Source organism: Sus scrofa, chromosome 5, assembly GCF_054392235.1.
Source record: "Sus scrofa isolate SSC_HxYL_T2T_F1_AM1 chromosome 5, Sscrofa_HxYL_maternal_Yorkshire_Landrace_v2.0, whole genome shotgun sequence".
Taxonomy (NCBI): domain Eukaryota; kingdom Metazoa; phylum Chordata; class Mammalia; order Artiodactyla; family Suidae; genus Sus; species Sus scrofa.
The window spans coordinates 89,368,199-89,384,010 of NC_139387.1; the positions used below are offsets into that span (position 1 = coordinate 89,368,199).

Consider the following 15,812-nt stretch of genomic DNA (forward strand, 5'->3'; position numbering starts at 1 on the left):
ATGGAAGCAACCCAGATGTCCATCAATAAATGAACGGACAAACAAAATGTGGTATATCCATACACTGATATACTATTCAGCTATAAAAAAGAGTGAAGTAGATACATGCTACCTCATGGATGAAACTTAAAAACACTATGCTAAGTGAGAGAAGCTGGACATGAAATATTTTATGATTCCTTTATATAAAATCTCCAGAATAAGCAGATCCATAGAGACAAAACAGATTAGTGGTTGCCAGGAACTGGGAGGAGGAGAGCATAGGAGTGACTGCTTAATGGGTTCAGTGTTTCCTTTTGGGATAATGAAAATAGTCTAGAGCTAGATAGCACGGGTGGTTTCACAACATTGTGAATGTGCTAAGTGCCCCTGAACTGTACACTTTAAAATGATGAGTAAAATAAATGAGTAAAGCAAGTAAATGAAATTTTTTAAAAACTAAGCTTTATCTTGTAGTCCTACAATATGGAACAGTGCTAGAATATGGATTCTTAACATGTTTGTACCATAAAGAGCAGAAGAAATGTTTTTCTCTGACTCTGCCAAATCAAAAAAAATTATTTTAAATAAATTCATTGTTTTGATCTATGCATATTTTCTGATGTTTGACTTTGTCGTTTTCAAGGAGATGCTCTATTATAATCAGCTGAGAAATTTATGGCCTTAGGGACACCGTTTCAAAACAGTCCATCCCCTGAACATATTCATAAAACTTATGTATTTTGTTGAAAATTACCAAATTCTTAAACAGAAGGAAAATAGTTCTTGCTTTGTGCTAGTGTGTCAGTCTAGCCATTAAAAGTTGTCTCTTGATACAGAGAATAAGTTAATATATGACTAGTTCAGTCAGCAAATATCAAGTGTCTGCTATGTGCCAGACACTATGCTAGGTACTTGGTAATCAGTGATAATATTTTTAAACCTGCTAAAAAACATTTCAGGACCATCTTAAGCTTCTCTAGGACTGACAAATATATTTTATTTTCTATAAATGAATTAAAACATTAAGTAACTATTACTAAACATTTTACTGAGTGTTTTGTGGTAACCCACCACTCTAAGCACCTTACCTGTGTAAACTTAATATTTACAATAACTCAAGTACGTACTATTTTTACTAGATGACGATACAGGACATGAAGAGGCAAATAATTTGTGGAAAGGGATATAGCTGTTAAGGAGAGGAACTCGAATATCAGGCAGTCTGGCTCTAGTACCTGCACTATTAACTCACTCTTGTGTCTGAGTGGTAATTTTCAAATTCATCCTGAAGGGATGGTATTTATAACTAATAGTATTTTAGATGTTTTCTTACCTCTCTACATTCTATAATGTAAGTTCATTAATTCAAACTATGAACCAAGGTGCTACTCATAATATGAAATGGTATTGTAAAATATGATAAATTAAATTTTATCTAAGATTCCATGTAGTTTTAGTATTCTGTAATCTGTGCAAGTTTATAAGATAATTGAATTCTCATTTAAGTTAACAGTTCTTGATTAGTCCCTGTGCCCCCATTTTTCAACGAACATTTTCAAATGTCTGCTATATAATCTTCAATGAAACTCATAGAAAATATAACCTATCAAAATCTTTTAATATAAATTTTTTTTCTTTTTAGGGCCTCAGGTGCCGTATATGGATGTTCCCAGGCTAGGGATCAAATTGGAGCTGCAGCTGCTGGCCTACACCACAGCCACAGCAACATGGAATCTGAGCCACTTACACCACAGTTCACGGTGATACCAGATCCTTAACCCACTAAGCAGGGCCAGGGATCAAACCCACATCCTCATGGATACTAGTCAGGTTCTTAAATCACTGAGCCATGACAGAAACTATAAAAATATTATTTTAATTGTACTATACAATTGCTATAGAATAAGAGTACATATATATATACTCATATATGTCTACATTAGAAGGTATACTAAGGTGTAGTCTTTGTCACTTTTTACAGTGAATAAATTTGAATATCAGAAAAATAAGATAACAAGACAATGTGAGGCAGAGGCAAAGTTGCCAAGTTGCACAGTTCCAGGGATGTGGCTTGCAGAGTACAGTGTAAATAGTGCCATCTGGAGTTCTGCAGTGTCATAGCCTGTTATTAGAGTAAAAATTCAAGTCAATAATAATAAAAAAATATTTGCTACAGGAAGTTTAAGAGTATGTGAATAGGGAGTTCGCATTGGGGCTCAGTTGTAATGAACCCAACTAGTATCTGTGAGGACTCAAGTTTGATCCCTGGCACTGCTCGGTGGATTAAAGATCCGGTGTTGTCATGAGCTGTGGTGTAGGTCGCAGACCTGGCTCTGATCCCACGTTGCTGTGGCTGTAGTGTAGTCTGGCGCCTACAACGCCGATTCAACCCCTAGCCTGGGAGCTTCCATATGATGTGGGTGTGGCCCTTAAAAGACAAAAAAGAAAAAGAGAGAGAGAGAAAGAAAGGGTATGGGAATAATGTTAAAATAGAAGTAACATGACAAATCAAATTATATGATACGAAGTTGAAAAACTAAGGAAGGAAAATATTCCTGCAAATCTACCAGTTTTCATATGTAGATATAGTATCAAAATAATTCACTGTTATGCCTTGGGATGGAGTACAACAAAGATTTCAGAAAACATCTCCTATCTTGAAATAGCCCCACCTTTGGAAGTATTTCTAAATGCTGTTGTGACATTCAGCAGTCATGTAGACTCTCTAGCATCCCTGGTTCTCATTTACTGAATGATAATAACACTCCAATCATTAGGACAATCAAAATTCCCTCTACGTATTGAAAGCACCCCATGTTGAGAGCCGTTGCTTTAGATTATAGTAAGTAACTAGGCATTATTCTAAGAGTTTTCCATGAATTAATTCATTTAATCTTCAAAAACCTTATTTTTATATATATTTATATATTAGGTTCTCTTATTCAAAAAGTTCTAGTCTTTTGATATTATTGAAAAAGCAGATGCTCATATTACCTCTATGTTCTGATCAGAGTCAAGCATTATGCAGGATTTAATAAAATTGATAGAATTAGAGTCATGTCTACAGAAGTGTTACCATCTTCTGCTTGTGAAGAATTTGTAATTTTTAAAAGATACCTTTGCTTCTACCTTATACCAGCCAGAATGGCTGTCATCAAAAAGTCTAAACATTAAATGCTGGATAGAGTATGGAGAAAAGGGACCTGTTACACTTTTGGTGGGGATATAAATTGGTGTAACTGCTGTGGAAAACAGTATGGGGATTCCTCAGAAAACTAAAAATAGAACTACCAGTTGATCCAGCAATCCCACTCCTGGGCATCTATCCAGAGGAAACCATGACTTGAAAAGACACATGTACTCCAGTGTTCATTGCAGCACTCTTTGCAATAGCCAAGACATGGAAACAACCTAAATGTCCATCGACGGAGGAGTGGATAGAAGATGTGGTACATATACACAATGGAATATTACTCAGCCAGCAAAGGGGCGAAATACCAGCATTGTTAGCAACGTGGATGGACCTAGAAATGATCATGCTAAGTGAAGTCAGTCAGACAATGAGACACCAACATCAAATGTTATCACTGACATGTGGAATCTGAAAAAAGGACACAATGAACTTTGCAGAACAGATACTGAATCACAGACTTCGAAAAACTTACAGTTTCCAAAGGAAACAGTTTGGGGGGTGGGGGGATGCACTGGGGTGTGGGATACAAATGCTGTAAAATTGGGTTGTGATGATCGTTGTACAGCTATGAATGTAATAAAATTCATTTGAGTTCAAAAAAAAAAAAAAGATACCTTTGCTAAAACACTCTAGCACCAGTTCTTGAAATGAAAATATGTTCCTTCTTCATATATCATTAGCCCAGTTTTCAAATAAGGAACAAGAGTAAGGAGAAAGTTTTGTAGAGGATGAAGAAAATTATCCTAGAGTAGACTGCTCTGGCCTTTTCACTTATAAGGCATTTTGTAGGGCCAGAAATACTTTACTACCTTAGAGTCAACCCAGCACTAGAAGAATGTCCTTGTGATAGGTATTTAGAGAGTGAGTGGGCAAAAGAATGAATACAATTCTGTATCTGTCACCACATCTTTATAAAAAAGATGCCATTGCCAAACAAAGCATATGACAGGAGATGTATTTAAGAGAAGAAATTCTTAAGCAAGTCATAAGATTTCTAGCCATTCAGCTTTGTGTTCCACACCGTTTTTATGGTTCCTCGTCTTGTCCACCACATACAGATAGACCATATACATACCTATATATGTAAATATAAATACTAGTACTTTACATTATGACCCAGCATCATCCAAAGGTTAAAATTATTATAATATTTGAGAAGTAAATAAGTGCATATTTATTTAGAAAGGTTTATTGTCCTCTAGTTCCAAAAGAAGGTAAAAATGGTATTTAAGTATTTAATGAGTTAAGCTTATTATTTTAAAAACTCACCAATACAGAACATCTCATTCCCAGCCAGTGCCAAATAACAGATGTTCTTGTATATTAAAAACAGTACCGTTCTGTAAGAACAAGTCAGATCAACAAGTATTTATTAAACACATTTAGTATAGCCAACATTTAGTACTTTGGGGGATACAAAAGAAATAGAAGGCCCAGTACTCACTGTAACTACAAAGGATGTCAGAACTAAATCCCTTTTCTCCTCCTCCCCAATAATCTTTTAAAATATTAGATAAAATTTATGATGAAGGAAAATTGGCTTCTAGAAACCAAGAAATTCTTAGTTTAAGACTAAAATAATAGAAGCATGTAATGTGCCATTCGCTTTGTCTATAAAACATGGAATATTAGTAGTTGTCATGTTCTAGCTGTCATCATTTTTTAAAAGAATGAGGAAAAGGGTGGGAAATAAAAAATGAGTTTTTTTAGATATATAACCAAATTACTGGATAAGAGAATACTAAATTTCCTGAGATAGTCCCTAAGCCAAGTAGTGTCATTTTTTTTTCAATGTTACAAGAAAAAAAAAGAATGTTTATCAAATGTCTTCTATATAACACATGCTGGCTAGGTTCTTTCCATATCACTTCTGTTCATGTATATTTGAGTTTTCGAGATCCATCGTTAAGATGGAGTGTTCCTCCCCCAATCCCACCTCAGTTAAGGTCTCAAAATAAGTGGTCTATTTAAAAATTGTCCTTGTGGGAAACAGAGAAAGAAGGGGACTGAGAGCCTTTGGCAGGTAGGCCAATGAAGTATTCCATTTAGGAGCAATTAAACTATGCCTAATAATTACAGGTGCAAAGTGAAATCAAGAGACTGTGTAATATCCATTATAATGTTATGGTTAAACAATTCCAGAATAAAGTTTTCTACTTGTGTTCCAAAATTCTCTCTAATTTTTGGTAACATTTTAAAACAAGATCAATTATTGTATAATTCTAATAAGAGCTTTAAGAATGAGAAAAAAGAGTTTGTGTTGAGTTTACCTCTAATGAATGAAACATAAGGATTCAATTCTTTGTAAAAACCATCCAAAATTTGTAGTAAAACCTTTTGATCACATTTGTAGGTCTCTTTTAATTCAAGGCAATGAAATGGTATGTTAATGAAAGATTATAATAGAGTAAAAGTTATAAAGTGATGAAAGAATTTTCTGAAATTTTACATGATTGTGTATGGGTAATACCACTCTCTAGTATTCAGCTCTTTGTTCTCTCATGTGCCCTTAGAGCTGAAATATAAAACCAGTACTTCATAAAGCATGTTACCCTATCAGTGATTGCAGTAATTTAAGCTTGCTTTATGTAGCCATTGTGTGACTGTACTAAGTGAATTTTATAAATGAGAATTATATCCATGAACATCTTTCAGATTTATTTTGAAGGTTCATATACCTTCCCTCATTTATAGCATAGAGTCAAATTTTAAGTTGCAAAATATGTCAGAATTTTTCTTTTAAATAATCCAAGGCTCGGAGTTCCCGTCGTGGCGCAGTGGTTAACGAATCCGACTAGGAACCATGAGGTTGCGGGTTCGATCCCTGCCCTTGCTCGGTGGGTTAACGATCCGGCGTTGCCGTGAGCTGTGGTGTAGGTTGCAGACGCGGCTCGGATCCCGCGTTGCTGTGGCTCTGGCGTAGGCCGGTGGCTACAGCTCCGATTCGACCCCTAGCCTGGGAACCTCCATATGCCGCAGGAGCGGCCCAAGAAATAGTAACAACAACAACAACAACAACAACAAAAAAAAAAAAAAAGACAAAAAGACAAAAAAAAAAAAAAATAAATAAATAAATAAATAAATAAATAAATAAATAATCCAAGGCTGTAGTTCCTGGATAGTATTACTGGTGTTTGTGTTAAGGTTTATTATAGTTAAAGGAAAAGTCCTTTTACTCTGAATTTTTTAAAGAAAAAATAATTACATATGCTCTGTTTGAAAACTATCACATGGTATTTCTTTGCAGTTGAGCGGTGTTTTTTTTGTTTTTTGGGGTTTTGTTTTTGTTTTGTCTTTTTGTCTTTTGAGGGCTGCACCAGTGACATGTGGAGGTTCCTAGGCTAGGGGTCTAATTGAAGCTATAGCTGCCAGCCTATACCACAGCCACAGCAACGCCAGATCTGAGCCGCGTCTGCGACCTACACCACAGCTCACAGCAACACCAGATCCTTAACCCACCGAGCAAGGCCAGGGATCAAACCCGCAACCTCATGGTTCCTAGTCAGATTTGTTTCCACTGTGCCACGATGGGAACTCCTGCAGTTGAGAGTTAATTTTGAAGGTTATTTTTTTTTTTTAATTTTTTTTGTCTTTTGTCTTTTGTCTTTTTGTCTTTTTTTGTTGTTGTTGTTGCTATTTCTTGGGCCGCTCCTGCGGCATATGGGAGGTTCCCAGACTAGGGGTCTAATCGGAGCTGTAGCCACCGGCCTACACCAGAGCCACAGCAACGCGGGATCCGAGCCGCATCTGCAACCTACACCACAGCTCACAGCAACGCCGGATCCTTAACCCACTGAGCAAGGGCAGGGACCGAACCTGCAACCTCATGGTTCCTAGTCGGATTCGTTAACCACTGCGCCACGACGGGAACTCCTGAAGGTTATTTTAAATATGCCAAAATTTCTCACAATTCCTATCCTTCAGAAACATAGCTGTTTGTCTAAGTAAGTTAAATAAGATGTCAGTTTTCCTCCAGGGTGGCCTCTCACTTCTGATGATAAATCGTAGTTTCAACTGCATTTGTTTATAATTTTAAGAAAAAAATGAAGGAACAACATGTAAGTTTCATGAACCCCTCCAAAGCTTCATGAAGATGTACAGTAGTAGATTGGCTTTTGTAGGTACAGTAGGCTTATTAGTGTAGTCTTTGAAACAGTCTACTTCCTCACCCCTTTTAAACACACACAGCCCTTGATTATTGACCATTTTTGACACATAATTTTTAATTATTGAAGGGTAGAATAATAAGCATAAGCCATTATCTTTCATTTTCATCCTTATGATTCCTCTTACTCTCAAGTCAAAGTTTCTAGTTACTCATTTAATTTATTATTAATACTCCTGATATATTAATATTACTTGCTTAGTAGTATCAAGTGTTTTTTTCTTAAGCAGAATTAGTCTAATCTTATTTCTGAATATATTTGAAACACTTCCACATACTAAAAGGACCCTTTGCAAAATTCTTATGCTGTCATGCTATTCTGCTGCCTTCACTGTTAGGGCGTTTTGTTTTGTTTTGTTTTGTTTGCCTAGCTATCAACGTTCTCTATAGTCTAAGCCACAAATGACAGTTTATTTAGTCACCACTCTAACTTACCATATCCCTGTCAAGATTTGTTCACCTCATCCCTAATTTATGCTTTCAGTTATATGGTTTCCCACCTTTGAACTCCTTTTGCACTTAAAACCAGATATTTTAGCACTAACTAATTTTGTGATTTATTTCACTTTTCTATTTGTGTATTCACTTACTAGGGAAATATTCCACATTTTCCTCTTTTTTTGAATCATCTATAGCATGGTAAGTAACTTAGTTATTCATTATTAGGAAATGAGGGGGATAAATCTTCATTTTGCTATCACAGACTCAGTGAAAAGCATGTTTTTTATTTAAGAATATTGGAGGCTGGAGTTCCCGTCATGGCGCAGTGATTAACGAATCTGACTAGGAACCATGAGGTTGCGGGTTCGATCCCTGCCCTTGCTCAGTGGGTTAACGATCCAGCGTTGCCCTGAGCTGTGGTGTGGGTCACAGATGCAGCTCAAACCCCAAGTTGCTGTGGCTCTAGCGTAGGCCAGTGGCTACAGCTCCGATTCGACCCCTAGCCTGGGAACCTCCATATGCCGCGGGAGTGGCCCAAGAAATGGCAAAAAAAAAAAAAGAATATTGGAGGCCCCTTTCCTGTACCCAGTAACATTGTGAAGTACTTTCTCATCTTTATAACTATATCATGGTATGACTTCAGTTCTTGCTTTCATGTTTAATTAATCAGTATAGTAACTCATATGACCCGGTCTTGTCTTTTAGCAAGATTGTAGTTTGTAATTTCTGCTTTACCAGTTAGAGAGGGCCAAATGGCTACAGATGTGTCATATAATGTCCTGCATTCCTTCTTTTGTCTATGTTGTCATATACATTTGGTAGCAGAAATTTCCTTCTACCGTGATTAAGAGACAGTGAGCTGCCAATTAAAAATGGAGAACAAACAGATGAAAAGAAGAGTATTACTCAGGAAGTTTCCTTTGAATTTTCAGAGAGAATATCTCCCTCAACTAATCGTCAGTTTAAAAAGCCCATGAGACTATCTAGAATAACCCCAGTAGGCCAACACCTAATTTATGAGACCTTTATATTAATTAAGTGTGACAATTATACTTAAATACCATATGATCAGGAATACTTAATTTTCTACTGAAAAGCACTTAGCCTGAAATTAGGCAATAATTCTAGCAATAAACTACCAAAAGTAAGGTAAAAGTAATTCATAATCTTACATCTGGATATCCCTTCACTCATACATTTCACAGCAAAAACTGAGAGTTCTACTGAAGACCACAGAGTTGGGAGGGGTGGGAATGTCTGTTATAATTGTAGTCAAATTGGGTCAAAACTATCATTTATTTACCTGAAGAATGATGCTTTTTATATGTCAGTACCCTTTGATTGTCTCTATTATTGGCTCCTTAATATATCAGCAGATTAACTTTACCTTAAAACCTTTTGTTTTGAAATTTCCCTTGCACACATTTGAATAGGTATACATATATGTTTTATATAGTGCCTCATTTTTGGTCAAGGTAGTTTAACTCAATAATGTTATATTTTTATACTTTTATAAAAGGTCTGTTGTCTTTCCATCCATTTTATTATGTGTATTAAGAAAGCCATAAACTCTTACAACTTTTCACTTTCTGTGATAAACCACTTCTTCAAAAAGTATGCTGCATCTGTAGTTACAGTTAACTCTTAGGTAATTTTATGTATTATAAACAAATCTATTAGCAAATTTTAAAAAATGAATTTATGATTTTTTTCCTGTTACATTAGAAATGCTCTTATCTGACATGGTCTACACCCATAGTTCCTTAGATAACCAGAAAATTTAAGTCTGAAAACCTATTTGACAGCACCTGCTAACATTGAACATATTTAAGTTATTATCCAGCAATTTCACACCTAACAGGAACCCAGCAGATGGGGGTAGGGGGATGTGGGCTTGTGTCTGTGTAAAGGGGGCACCGTGAGTGTGTGTGTGTCTATAGTCACTAAAAGACCTGTACACGAAGCTTTGTAGCAGCATTATTGGTAATGACCATAAATTGGAAACAACCTAAATGTCAACAGTAAAATAGGTAAATACATAGCATTGTACTTAATTAATGGAATACGATATACAGCAATAAGAATGAACAGAGTACAGCTTGCAGCCGTGTTACTAAATCTCACAAGATTTAATGATGAATGAAAGATACCAGACCAAGAAAATAGATTCTGTGTAGTTCCGTATTTATGATGTTTAAAACAGGCAAAAGTAAGCTATGGTGTTAGAAATCAGGATGGTGAGTGAAAAGGCAAGGAAGTAAAATATGACTGGAAGGAATGACAGATGACTTTTGGTGCTCTGGAAATACTACCCTAATTTGGGTGCTTTCTCTTTGGCTTTTTTTTTTTTTTTTTGGCTTTTTAGGGCTGCACCTGCATCAAACTCCCAGACTAGTTTAATTGAAGCTGTAGCTACTGGCCTACAACACAGGATCTGAGGCCTTGTCTGCAACCTACACACTGCAGCTCACGGCAACACTGGATCCTTAACCGGCTGAGCCGGGCCAGGGATCGAACCCCCGTCCTCATGGATACTAGTCAGGTTCTTAACCTGCTGAGCCACAATAGGAACTCCTGGGTGCTTTCTTCAAGTATGGTCTTTGAGTCATGTGCTTAAGATTTGTCTATTTTTATTATATATGGTGTACTGTAAAAAAAATAAAATAAAATAAGTACCAAAAAAAGAAATGTGACTTCATCTAATGGAACTAATACTAACTAGATGAGCCGTGTAGTAAAGACACAGGAAAATAAGTTGAGCTCCACAAAAGGATTTGAGAAGAGCTTAATAATGGAATCTATCAAAAAGGGAAATAAGGAGTTCCTGTCGTGGCTCAGTGGAAATGAATTTGACTAGCATCCATGTGGATATAGGTTCAATCCCTGGCCTTGCTCAGTGAGTTAAGGATCCAGCGTTGCCATGAGCTGTAGTATAGGTTGCAGACATGGCTTCGATCTGGCATTGCTGTGGTGTAGGCTGGCAGCTACAGCTCTGATTCGACCGCTAGCCTGGGAACCTCCATATGCTGTAGGTGTGGCCCTAAAAAAAGACCAAAAAAAAAAAAAAAAAAGGAAATAACACTTAACGTAAAGTGTACCATCTGTAGCTAATTTAGTTATGATAACTAATTTCAGACCAATTTGTTGTATTTTGCATATTCAGTACTTGGGTTATGCTGAGAATTATTTAATAAGCATATAATTGTAGGCCATAAATCATTTTATCCTAATCCTATAAAGTTATCTGGATCACCTCATCATTTTTAAATCTTTTTTTCCTTCCCCAAAACAATTTTGGGTTCTGTCAGTATAAAATGCTCTTTAAAAATTAAACTAAAATGTGGTTCATAAGACAGGCATACACTTCATTAATTGACCTGTCTTTATAGAATATCTTTGTCCATGTTTTCTACGTCTTTCGTTTCCTTCATTTGACAGGAAAAATTCATGAAAATATTCTGGTATGTATTTATTCAGTATAATAGCAAACAAAAATCAGATGTACATTAGAATAAGATCAAAAGGAATGGGGCCTTTAAACCATTTTCTCATGGGATTTACTGAATTTGTAAGACAAATTTCTACTACTTCAGTAGTGGTAAAATACATGCTAGGCTAGCACTTTATTATGCAAAAGGCAATAGAGAAGAAAGAAATAATCATTGCCGTAACTAATAATCTTATTTATTGTGGGAAGTGAAACATAATTGAATAAACCTGCGGTAAATTTGATTCCCCCTCTGCAATTAAATTGTAATCATCTCCCTGTGTCGTAAATACAAATGAAAAGTGTTGATTTGGAAAGAGAAAAGGGTATGTGTCTGAATTATTTAGTCAAGTATATAATGATTTTAAAAAACATTTATTTTAGTTCATATGTAATTATGATATTTTAAAATTGGAGATCCTATAATTTCTATAAAAAAGAAAAAATTTTGAAGTAATGTGGTTTGGCACAAAATAATTGTGGCATTGTCCAATAAATATGCCTGCTTTCTTTGAAGTGAAGTTTTGCCTCAACTTTAAAAACATATTCTCTAAGTTTGTTGAAATTGTTTTATTTTTGTTCCTAATGAGATATGAAGTATAAAACCTTGAAGAAAATGTCCAAGGCATTCTAATGAAAGTATTCAGTTCTTAAGGACCAGATTGTGTGGATACTTGGCCAACCACCCATTTACCTTCTGTCTCCTACCATGCCAACTCTGTGCTCCAACTCTGTCCCAGTGAGATGTAACAGTGGTTGAGTGTGAAGAATGAACTCAAAAACTAGCATTCTGGATGGGGAATAGGGCTTCTCACAACAGTGCCACTGCTGAGATGTCTGAATCTTGATCTCCACCCTGGGGGTTGGAAAAAACCTGAGAGGGAAATTGAGTAGGTTTGTCATTGTTACTATGGATTTGTAAGTATTGAGGAACAAGTAGGAAGAACTAGATGCTTGTTCCTTCAGTCTTTCTATCCTTTAATCTGATAGCTGTCAATCAAGGCCCCTTTTGAGAAGACTTTGGGGAAGTGAGCCAGATCAGAAAAGGTAAAAGGTAGGAAGTAGACCCTGGCATGGGAACCCAGAGGCAGAAAGAATAAGCAGCTATGGGAAATTACTGTCCCCCTAAATTCACATCACTTCATACTAGCTTCTTTATATACTATTTTACAAATGGGAGCACTGCAGTGGCACAGCAGGGGTGGGAACAGGCAGGTGTATGTTTTAAGTATCGCTGGTAGAAGTTATTATTAATCAGCGTTCCCACTGTGGCTCAGCAGAAAGGAACCTGACTAGCATCCATGAGGATGCAGGTTTGATCCCTGCCCTTGCTCAGTGGGTTAAGGATCTGGCATTGCTGTGAGCTGTGGTGTAGGTCGCAGATGCAGCTTGGATCCCACGTTGCTGTGGCTGTGGTGTAGGCCTGCAGCTATAGCTCCAATTGGACCCCCAGCCTAGGAACTTCCACATGCCAAGGGTGCAGCCCTAAAAAGACATACATAAAAAAAAATTAATGTTAATTGAAATGGCTACTGAAGTAGGAATGCAAACTGATTAGTGGCCTAGAAACTTAAAATTCTGCCCACAAAATAAAAAGTTAATGAATAATTTAATTTGGTTACTGTGTTACAGTGTTGCTATACTAAATTAGAGAGAATGTGTGTGTTTTTTCATTATTAAGTGTGGAAAACTTAAATTCTTTATACTACTTTTACATTGTTTAAAATAATACTGTTATAATTTTCTTTAAAAGATATACTTTAAGTGCAGGTGTTTACCTTATCATCTCTAGTTGATCAGTTTTGGCTTTGAATAAATTTTTAGAAATTTCATTTTTTTAGTAGTGGTAATATCAAAACTATTTAACAAGATATTCCTATTCTTTTATTAGGATTTGGAACTTGGATGGAATACAAACAGCTCATTTTGTTCTTCATTCCCCTGGAATGAGTGTGTGCTGGCATCCTGAGGAAACTTTTAAGGTTAGCTTTCTTTTATCAAGTTGAAAAGACGTATGCATGTGTAGTGCTTGCTCACATGGAGGAGAAAAATCAGTGACTTTTTCTACCTCAGAGACTCTCAGTTGGTACAAATGCATTTGGAATAATCTAGAACCTTAAAAGTTCTCTAGTTTTTTATTTGAAAATCATCATCTATAAATGGCATTTATTCAGAGTACACTTTTCATGCCCTTTGATAGGTTACAATTTAAAAATTAATGCCCAGTCTTTCTAGTAAGCAGTATTTGTTTAAAAAAAAAAATTAAATCCATGCTTATGAGCCATAATGTTTAAACAGAAAGCATCACTGGAGCTAACTACAGTGGTATGCAATTCCTATGCAAAGTAAAGCTTTCTAAAATTCTAAAAATATGCAATGAGTTATTATCAGTTAGCCTTAATGTCATTGGAAGATAGCCCTTCAGCAAGAGTTCTCTCATTTGCCAGTATTTTCTCTTGGGCATTGCTCTGTTATCTTTCCCTAGAAACTCCATGTTCGTCTTCTTAAAGTTAGTCCTTCTGTCTAGAGTTCATGACAGTTCTTGCCCGTCCTGCTTTTCATAGCATTCTAATGTCTTCATACTTCTCTATTAACTCTTTTCTCTCCTTACACTTGCACAAGAAGATAAGCTTGATTAATCATAGCAAACACTTACATAGTACTTACATATGCCTGGCTTATTGTTAGTATGTCATACATTAGCTCATTTAACCCTCATGCAACCTTATGAGATGGGTACTACAGTGATCTCACTTTACAAAAAGGAAACCAAAGCTCATAGAAGTTAAATAACTTGCCCAAATTCACAAAGCTATTAACTAGAAAAACTGACATTTAACACAAGCAGCCAGCTCCATAGGTCTTGCTCTTAACCACTACATTCTGTTTCCCCCTTTTAATCTTTTTTTTTTTTTTTTGTCTTTTTGTCTTTTTGTCTTTCTAGGGCTGCACCCACGGTATATGGAGGTTCCCAGGCTAGTGGTCGAATCGCTGCTGTAGCTGCCAGCCTACGCCACAGCCACACCAGATCTGAGCTGCATCTGCAACCTACACCACAGCTCCCAGCAACACCAAATCCTTAACCCACTGAGCGAGGCCAGGGATCAAACCCGAAACTTCATGGTTCCTAGGGGGATTTGTTTCCGCTGCAGGACCACAGGAACTCCCCCCTTTTAATCTTAATCTGTCTTCTTCACACCTTTTATTTCTGAATGTTTGAACCCATCATGTATACCTTTGAAATTCTTCCCCCGTCTATTGGTCTAACTTTTTAATCTTATTCAATCTCCTCAATTTCTCAGAAGTCATCCTTGGCATGTGGAGGTTCCCAGGATAGGGGCCTAATCAGAGCTGTAGGCACAGTCCTACACCACAGCTCACGGCAATGCCGGATCCTAAACCCACTGAGCGAGGCCAGGGATCAAACCCACAACCTCGTGGTTCCTAGTCGGATTCGTTAACCACTGCGCCACGACAGGAACTCCCCATCATCAGTGATATTTTTAAAGTCCAATGGGCTTTTCTTCCATTCTTAATCTCAAGGCAGCTTTTTCCACCGCTGATCACTTTGCTTTAAACCTCTGCTCACTTGGCCTTTAAAGGTACATTATTCTAGTCCCATTGACCATCTCTGCATGTATATTCCCTTTTTTGCTCTCCTCTGCTAACTCTTCTTCATGTATCTGTGAATTCTTGTGAGGGGTAGTTCTCACATACACGGTATCCTTTATTATTATAGAGGAGAGAAGAATGAATAAAATCCTTGTCTTTGAGTTATACATTGGCTTTTATACAAGAAAAACATGTAAATACAGCAACAGATTTTCAGTGTTGGCATCAAAAATCTAGTTAAGAGGAATGATGACAAAATGGATTAATCAGATCTGCTCACAGCCTTCAGAGAGGAGGTGGTCCTGAACTGAGATGCCCTAGAATATAGAAGTGTATTCTGTGAGCCCTGGCATTCCATGAAAACTTGTTTCGGGCCTGTTGGTCTTTTATCCGTAGAATCATACTCTGTATGTGTGCATGAGTGAAATTTTTGAATTTATTCATATTACATATATTGAGATTATTTCCATGTGTAAATATTACTTCCGAATCCAGGTCCTAAATTTATTTTATGTCTAGATTTCTCCCCTGTAGCAGTGAGACTACTTAGAACATAATCAAGGAATCTACCAAAATACTAATATCTCTGTGAATAAATATAATAAGTTACTTTTAAAAAACCGAGACCTAAAAAAAAAAAAAAAAACCCAAAAAAACAAAAAAGCCTAAATAAGAAATGAGAATGTTACTATAATCTCCATCCCAAAACTTGTATCTTAATACTTAATTTGTGATTATTGTAGCTCCCTTTCTTCTATGTGTTCTAAGTTACTTTATATTATTCTTAAATATATAATTAAAATTTCGCTCCACCACCCCATCTCCTTTTATAAATTTTTTCCACAACTTCAGAATGTTTGGAAGTCTCTGCTCTAAATCACTTCAACTCAAAATCCTAAAATCATCTTTGATATTTTCCTTTACTGTATGCA

At 36.3% G+C, this 15,812-nt stretch overlaps 1 protein-coding gene across 3 annotated transcripts in view; it reads left to right on the forward strand.

Annotated features, from left to right (window-relative positions):
- Positions 1–15,812, forward strand: part of NUP37 (nucleoporin 37) — a 52,099-nt gene that overhangs the window by 27,533 nt on the left and 8,754 nt on the right. For all 3 annotated transcript variants that reach the window (XM_021092660.2, XM_021092659.2, XM_084957369.1), the window contains one exon: positions 13,160–13,250. In XM_021092660.2, coding sequence (XP_020948319.1) covers positions 13,160–13,250 — 91 coding nt within the window. The remainder of the gene's footprint in view (positions 1–13,159; positions 13,251–15,812) is intronic.